The sequence below is a fragment of the Astyanax mexicanus genome, chromosome 11 (genome assembly GCF_023375975.1).
Source record: "Astyanax mexicanus isolate ESR-SI-001 chromosome 11, AstMex3_surface, whole genome shotgun sequence".
NCBI classification, from domain to species: Eukaryota; Metazoa; Chordata; class Actinopteri; order Characiformes; family Acestrorhamphidae; genus Astyanax; species Astyanax mexicanus.
The window spans coordinates 22,745,217-22,753,127 of record NC_064418.1 but is presented as its reverse complement, the minus strand read 5'-3'; the positions used below and the strand labels follow the sequence as shown (position 1 = coordinate 22,753,127).

Genomic DNA, 7,911 nt, shown 5'->3' with positions numbered 1-7,911 from the left:
GCAAGGTATGTGGGATGGGGAACAAAAAGGAAGGCATCTTTATAAGTTTCAAAGGTTAGTAGGACAGAGAATAATTAGAGGTAAAAATAGACAGGAAGAGTTGGTACTTACTAGGGTACGTATAGGACATTGTGGACTGAATCAGAGTCTGTTCAGAATTGGTAAACATCCGGATGGCAATTGTCTGTATTGCTCTCAACCAGAGACTATAGAACATGTCTTAATACAGTGTGTGGCATATGATATACAAAGGGAAGAGGTGTTTGGAGGAGTTCGGGCAGTAGGGAATCTATCTATACATAGTATGATTCACGACACATATAAGTTGATTAAATTTCTTAAATTATCTGGGCTGTTTAATAGGATTTAGAATTCAGCATTTCATGTTCTATCCAGTAAGTGGCAGTAATGCACCAATGACAGGAGTGCTGGCTGCCATTAATTCGACAAAGAAGAAGAAGAAGAAGATCACGTGACAGGTAGCGCCTCAGTACAGCAGAGCCGCTCAACGCAGCTCACAGCCCCCTCCGCTGCTGCTCTCGAGAAGGTGAGTGTAAAACAGCTGAAAACAGGGCATTTACCTCACCACTGTGGCCATGTAATATCACTTAAACGGTGTAGAAATCCTCACTTTAACCAGGGTTTGCTCTGTGGTTTGTAAACATATTAAATTAAGATAGATATCCAGATATACCTTGTTAAACTAAATAAATAAATAAAGCTCCTCTGTTCATTTCAGAAAGCGCTTCAAACACCAACACTAGATCAATCATTTATAAATACAGCCAGACTGTGTGGAAGATAATTACTACTGTAGAATCTGAGATAGTAACTTAGTTTGCTAAATTATAGCTACCTATCTTGCTAGTTAGCTGTGGGACTGTGCGATTATAGACAAGATACTACCTAGTTAGCGGTTTGTTTAGCAATACCTTATTTACACTTTGCTGCAAAGTATGTTGCTTAGTGTACTGGCCACTGTCTAAATAAATATATTAAGCTATATTACACTTACTGTACCCCTCTCAGGCCGGTCCTCTCATTAAATAAAGGAGATTTATTACAGTTACTATATACCTCTCAGGCTGGTAACTAGGTCTAGATGTATGTGTGGGCATTATCTAATTTGTAATCAGTGCAATATTTATTAGTGATGTCTTTTATACATTTATATTTAGGTCATGTTAATAAATGAGAAGCAGATATTGCAACCCATGAGAGAGTATTATTAGTAATATTTATTAAATGTTTTATGTTAATAATAATTATCACATTTTGTAAATGCTGTCGCTAAAAGTGAATCTGATGTTTTTATTTAAGGTTGAAAAGAAGATGAAGTTTCAGCTTGCAGCTATGGAGAGTTCACCACGAAAAGAACGAAGTCAAAGAATACAAAGATCTGTCCATATTCTAAAGTCACCACTTGAAGATTTTATGCAGAATTATTTGGATTATGAATAGGAACCACATTATTTGCAACAGCTTTTATTATTTATACAAACAAGATGAACATGATATGATGTGCCAGAATATAGGGAGGCTGCCTAAAACATACAAAAAAAAAAATACAGAACACATGTAAACAACTAAAGAAAAACAGAACATGGCACATGTAAATAAATCAAATAAACACAGCACAGACTGCATGAAATTGGATTTCTTTATTTGTTCTTTAAAAGTTTGGAGAAAGGAAACCTGTGGAATACAAAACAAACGTGAAAAATTACTGCATTTGATACATGAATATAATTAAACATTTTAAAAACATTACCTACCTTTTATTATCCTTTCTTTTTCTGGGAGAAAATATCCTGTTTAAGAAAATGAAGACAAGAAGTATGACTGTGTTAAACTTGGTGTTGTTTGGATTCAGTATTTACTTCATTTATATAAAACATTTTTGCAATTATTATTGCATTGGTTTTGGCACAAACCAATTACTAATGCATCTCAGAAAATCTGAAGATCATGAGAATATCATAATTTAACAGAAATTATACATTACACTACATGTAAAGTGACATATTCCAAATCATTTTTACCTGGCTAAAAGTTCATTAAACCAGAATTACTGTCCCAACCTTAACCCAGTTTACTAGAATATGTAGTTTAAACTAGTTTAAATAAAAAAAGTTAAATGTGACCGTTTACTGAACGATATTAAACACAAATATATATTTTTCACTATTGAGATGCACTAGTAAATAGGACTAATCATGCTGTATCTTAATTACACAAGCATTTTAGGACTATTATTTACTGCTGATATCCTCAGTTAAAGCCTGAGTTGAATTGTTAACAAATTTATAAAATATATATTAAATATAAACATTAAAATCAATATCATAAAATTAATACTGGTCATATCTTAATTTATCTCTGTTAAATTAGTTAGTAAAGAGACAAAAAGCAATTCTAATAAATCTCCTTTATTTAATGAGAGGACCGGCCTGAGAGGGGTACAGTAAGTGTAATATAGCTTAATATATTTATTTAGACAGTGGCCAGTACACTAAGCAACATACTTTGCAGCAAAGTGTAAATAAGGTATTGCTAAACAAACCGCTAACTAGGTAGTATCTTGTCTATAATCGCACAGTCCCACAGCTAACTAGCAAGATAGGTAGCTATAATTTAGCAAACTAAGTTACTATCTCAGATTCTACAGTAGTAATTATCTTCCACACAGTCTGGCTGTATTTATAAATAATTGATCTAGTGTTGGTGTTTGAAGCGCTTTCTGAAATGAACAGAGGAGCTTTATTTATTTAGTTTAACAAGGTATATCTGGATATCTATCTTAATTTAATATGTTTACAAACCACAGAGCAAACCCTGGTTAAAGTGAGGATTTCTACACCGTTTAAGTGATATTACATGGCCACAGTGGTGAGGTAAATGCCCTGTTTTCAGCTGTTTTACACTCACCTTCTCGAGAGCAGCAGCGGAGGGGGCTGTGCTGTACTGAGGCGCTACCTGTCACGTGATCTTCGGAGCGTGATGTGATTGGCTGGTTGTTGGCTCGATTGAAGACTGAATCGATTGCTCATCCTGTGTGTCCCGGATGTTGACAGCGAATTTTGAGCGTTGTATTTTAGCAGTCAAATTTGACAGGTCGAATTTGAGCAACCTGAATTTATTTTAATTGAATTTTTAAAACTTGAATTTTTGCTTTTGATTTTTTTTTACATTAAAATAAAATAAGCGAAAATGATATACTGAAAAATAAAAGTGTTTAATTCAGAGGCAAAAAAATCACATGCAATAATTCAATGTAAAATAATTCAGTGCTAAATATTCAAGTGCTTTTAAAATCAGGACCATGTAGGTTTGGATTTTTTTTTTCCTTTAAAAATAAAAACTTTCATTTAAAAAATGTATTTTGTTTACTTGTGTTGTTCCTGAGTAATTTGTAAATTAGTTTAATGATCTGAAACATCTAAGTGTGATAAACATGCAAAGAAAATAAGAACACATATAAAGGGGACAAACAACGTTTTACACCACTGTATGTACAAATTATCTAGATATATTAAAAGGGGAATTGTTACATTTCCTAAATCAGGCCGTTTAGGTTGTGTATACTGTAAATAAACTGCAAATATATTTCACTTTAAATCGAACTGCTTACAGGGGCATTTGATTGTCTTGAAATCTATTTCCAAACATCATCTGTGTGTTTTAATTTGAGACCACAAAACCGCCCCAGTGGGTTAAATGATTTATTAATTATTTTCTTTTTACATAAGACGATTGCAAACTATAACGATAGGGTCTTTTATTTTGAAGTGTCTCAATTAGTGACCGTATTTGCCAGCTTCACCTTTTCAAAAAAAACAAAAAAAAAAAAAACAAGGTGAGGTAATGTGGTAACTCTCCCACTGCATACTCTCTCACAGTAAGTGTCTGTCTGTTATCCAGCGCTGAAAGCATCATTTAGTTACAGTAACACAATTAATGTGTGAGTGTTTGTGTTGTTTTGTGCGGTGTGTTGTGTTGTTTGCAGTGTGTGTTGGGCTGTGTGCGGTGTGTTGTGAGTGTGTGATTTGTTGTGTGCTGTGTGAGTGTGTGTTGTGTACTGTAAGTGTGTGTGCTGTGTGAGTGTGTGTTGTGTGTGCTGTGTGAGTGTGTTTTGTGTGCGGTGTGTGTTGTTTGCGGTGTGAGTGTGTGCTGTGTGAGTGTGTTTTGTGTGCGGTGTGTGTTGTTTGCGGTGTGAGTGTGTGCTGTGTGAGTGTGTGTTGTGTGCGGTGTGTGTGCGTGTGTTGTGTGCGGTGTGAGTGTTGTGTGCGGTGTGAGTATTGTGTTGTGAGTTTGTGTGTTGTGTGCAGTGTGAGTGTTGTGTGTTGTGTGCAGTGTGAGTGTTGTGTGCGGGGTGAGTGTGTGTGTTGTGTGCAGTGTGAGTATTGTGTTGTGTCTTGTGTGTGTATGTTGTGTGTGGCGTGAGTGTTGTGTGCAGTGCGAGTGTGTTGTGAGTTTGTGTGTTGTGTGCGGGGTGAGTGTGTGTGTTGTGTGCTGTGTGTGTGTGTTGTGTGCCATAAGTGTGTGTGCTGTGTGCGGGGTGAGTGTGTGTGCGGGGTGAGTGCGTGTGTTGTGCTGTGTAAACGTGTGAGTATGTGTGCGGTGTGTGTTGTGCTGTGTAAACGTGAGGGTGTGTGTGCAGTGTGCGGGGTGAGTGTGTGTGTTGTGCTGTGTAAACGTGTGAGTATGTGTGCAGTGTGTGTTGTGCTGTGTAAACGTGTGAGTGTGTGTGTTGTGTGCGGTGTGTGTTGTGCTGTGTAAACGTGTGAGTGTGTGTGTTGTGCTGTGTAAACGTGAGTGTGTATGTTTTGTGCGGTATGAGTGTATTGTGTGTTGTATGAATAAAAATGTCTATAGATTTTACATAATTACTAGTGTATTATTTAGACAGTATAGTTTTAGAGCTTTGTGAGTGAAATTTCACAAAAGTCTGGGATTGATGGCTCACCCATTAACAGTCTGAGCTCTGCATATGCTAACAGTGTGGTGATTCAGCAGTCATTACTTGGTGATTATGGGGCTAGAAAGGTGTGGAAACGCCTCCTCTGACTACTAGAAACAAGAGTCATTTTTGGGTTGTTTTCAGGCGGACTGAGGAGCTTCAGGATGGAACACTCTTGCGGAGCAGCTGCTAAAACCCTGCAGCAGATCCAGGAGAGCTGTGATGATCCAGGAGAGAGTGATGAGGACTGCAGCTTGTCCTCAGAAGGGAGCAGTGAGGAGAGTGAGGAGGAATTCAGTGATTCTCCTGAGGATGTTTGTGAAGAGTAAGTGGGGTTTGCTCCTCTAGCTTTGGTATTACACAATGTAAATGATTGTGATCAGTTCATATGCTGGAAAAGGCAGTTCCTGACCTGTTCAATGGCGGTAAGCGCAGAATCCAGCAAGCTACCCATGGCCGTCCACTGCTTTACCCCTCACTTCATTTTCCTCCAAACTGTCAACACGCAGTCACTTTGCTGAAGAATCTTAGCCTATATCTCTCTTTCTCTCTACTTTGTCTCACTAGCCTGAGATTATAATACGTTAAAAAGGCTCTAGCCAAATTATTGTCCTTTAAAGTTCTCATTCCATCGTTTTTAAAATCATTTAAAAATATCTAATTGTGGTCTCTAGTATGAATAAATGCCATGTGAGCCTTTTTTGTGGAAAAAAAAGTGCTCAGGTCTTTCTATTTAGCCCTACTTTAGATCACTGAAATGGAGGTCTCTGAAGAAAGACAGGTTTTGGCTACTCGCTGCAGTGCAAACAATCCCCTCCACGCAGCCGCCTGAATAACCCCACTTCTCGCGGCAGCGAGAATAACCTCACTACCTGCGGCAGAGGGAATAATCCCCTTCCCACAGCAGCGTAATAAAATCTACCAGTGTTCTGTGTTCTATACAACTCAGAGATACTTATAGCATTTCACAAAGAACAGGAAAAAGGGGATTTTAGCAGAATTAGACCTTTAAAAAGCTCAGGGTAGTACGAAATAAGACTATATTATAGTTTTATGACTACAATATAAAACTTTTATTTTACAGAAATGAGGAGAACATTGCACCTGCAAGGAAAAAAGCAAGGAGTCAGCCAACACTGTCCTGGAAGACAGAAAGAGATGACGATGTCGCTCCACCACCACTGCGCTTTCTTCCTGCAAGGGAGCCTGGTGTGCAGCTGAGCTCAGGGGACAATCACACTCCTCTGGACCTCTTCAAGCTCTTCTTTTCAGAGGAGGCTGTGGAAACCCTCTGCAGAAACACCAACAAGCAAGCTGCCAAGAATGTAGCCGGAGGGGTTAAGTACAAATGGACAGATTTGGGACCGGAAGAATTTTACAGATACGTTGGACTGACCTTCTACATGGCCATGATCAAACTGGATCAGATCACAGACTACTGGCGGAAAAACAGCATTTTTACCATCCCCTTCCCGACACAGGTGATGTCAAGGGAGAGATACCGGACGATATCCTGGAATATACACATGAGTGACCCAGATGAGGACCCAGCGAATGATGCCAAGAAGGGAACCTCAGAGTACGACAGACTTTTCCAGGTCAAACCACTCATGAGCACCATTCAGAGTGCCTGTAATTCGTACTATCATCCCCGCAGGAATCTTGCTGTGGATAACCGTATGAGCGACAAACTAACCAGATTGGGGTTCAAGATGATTGTGCTTGTAGATTCTAGCAACGGGTACACTGTTGACTTTGCCCTCAGTACTATAAAGAATTTGTACAAAGACCAGGAACTCTTGTATGAGTGTGTCATGTCACTGATTAACAAAAGGTATCTGGGGTCTGGGTACCACGTGTATATGGACAGTTTATTCACAAGCCCGAAGCTCTTTAAGGACTTAATTACATGTAAGATTGGTGCTTGTGGAATGTACAGAGAGTCCATCAGGGACTGTCCACACGATGCTGACAATGCGCTGACCAGGACCTCACCTAGAGGAAAGTACCGCTGGATAAGGGATGGTTCTCTTCTCTTTGTGAAGTGGATGGACAAACACGAGGTGTCTGTCTGTTCCACTATCCATCAAGCCTTTACTGGAGATACGGTACAGAGAAAAGTAAAATCCAAAAAGCTTGTCTACACCACACAGTCCATTCCATGTCCTTCACCAGTGATGGAGTACAACAAGGTCATGGGGGGTGTGGGTTTGTCCAACCAGCTGATCCAGTATTACACAGCACAGCACAAAACTTTGAAGTGGTACAGGAAGCTCTTTTTCTACTTTTTGGACATTGCTGCAACCAATTCCTACATTCTCCACAAAGAACTAAACCAGGACAGCAGAACCTACAAGGCCTTCATGGAGGAGCTCACTACTCAGCTGTGTGGTGTGCCACAGAAGACCATTGTAAAGAAAGCCAGTGGTGTTCATGTGCCAGTTCCTGGGACTGAGATTGTCCTTGACCGCAGGATGAGGGCATCTGATGGTCGCAAAACCTGTGTATATTGCAGGAAGTACAGGGGAACACAAACAAAAACCCCCTGGAAATGCAAAGAGTGTGACGTCTACCTTTGCCTTCAACCTGACAGAAACTGTTTTTACGCCTGGCATCCTGATCAGGAGTGACAACTTGCTATTCAGTTCTTATGCTTTAATATTCCAGTAAAAATTGTGGTTGGACATTCATTCACACATGCACATTTTTTTAAATAAAATTTAAAAGGCTTTTATTGGTCTTTATTGGTCTTTATTTTTGTCCACTTCACAATAACTCTCCAGAGGTATGGAGGCGAAGACGGAATTGTGTTGGTGCATTGAGACCTACCTCACCGCTAGCCCTCAGCTATGCAACAGTCTTTCCATGGTACTAAACAAGTCAGTGAGCTATATATGTTTTGATTGGGAAATGCTTGTTGATTGTGTAATTGGAACCTTTTTTTATACATG

At 39.2% G+C, this 7,911-nt stretch overlaps 1 protein-coding gene and 2 long non-coding RNA genes across 5 annotated transcripts; 2 read left to right on the top strand and 1 right to left on the bottom strand.

Moving 5' to 3' along the window:
* Positions 1-470: 470 nt before the first annotated feature.
* Positions 471-1,770, top strand: LOC125805049 (uncharacterized). The gene is made up of 2 exons (XR_007441329.1): positions 471-547; positions 1,321-1,770. It is a non-coding gene; the product is annotated as an uncharacterized LOC125805049 (long non-coding RNA).
* LOC125805052 (uncharacterized) lies at positions 1,643-3,049 on the bottom strand. Of its 2 annotated transcripts, XR_007441332.1 has the most exons (3): positions 2,929-3,049; positions 1,776-1,811; positions 1,643-1,695 (listed from the first exon to the last, which is right to left on the bottom strand). It is a non-coding gene; the product is annotated as an uncharacterized LOC125805052 (long non-coding RNA). The 2 variants fall into 2 exon arrangements; XR_007441333.1 differs by having other exon boundaries at positions 1,776-3,049.
* A 780-nt stretch (positions 3,050-3,829) lies between these two features.
* LOC111196469 (piggyBac transposable element-derived protein 4) lies at positions 3,830-7,694 on the top strand. Of its 2 annotated transcripts, XM_022685783.2 has the most exons (3): positions 3,830-3,898; positions 5,105-5,285; positions 6,045-7,694. In XM_022685783.2, the coding sequence occupies exons 2-3, from the start codon at positions 5,125-5,127 to the stop codon at positions 7,588-7,590; spliced, it is 1,707 nt and encodes a 568-aa protein (XP_022541504.2). In that variant the 5' UTR covers positions 3,830-3,898; positions 5,105-5,124; the 3' UTR covers positions 7,591-7,694. The 2 variants fall into 2 exon arrangements, with proteins under 2 accessions (XP_022541504.2, XP_022541503.2); XM_022685782.2 differs by lacking the exon at positions 3,830-3,898 and having other exon boundaries at positions 4,343-5,285.
* The last annotated feature ends 217 nt before the right edge of the window (positions 7,695-7,911 follow it).

Coding starts and splice junctions, on each gene's coding strand:
- LOC111196469 (XM_022685783.2), top strand. CDS start 5,125: ATGGAACACTCTTGCGGAGCAGCTGCTAAAACCCTGCAGCAGATCCAG. Junction 5,286..6,044: donor CCTGAGGATGTTTGTGAAGA/GTAAGTGGGGTT, acceptor TTTATTTTACAG/AAATGAGGAGAACATTGCAC.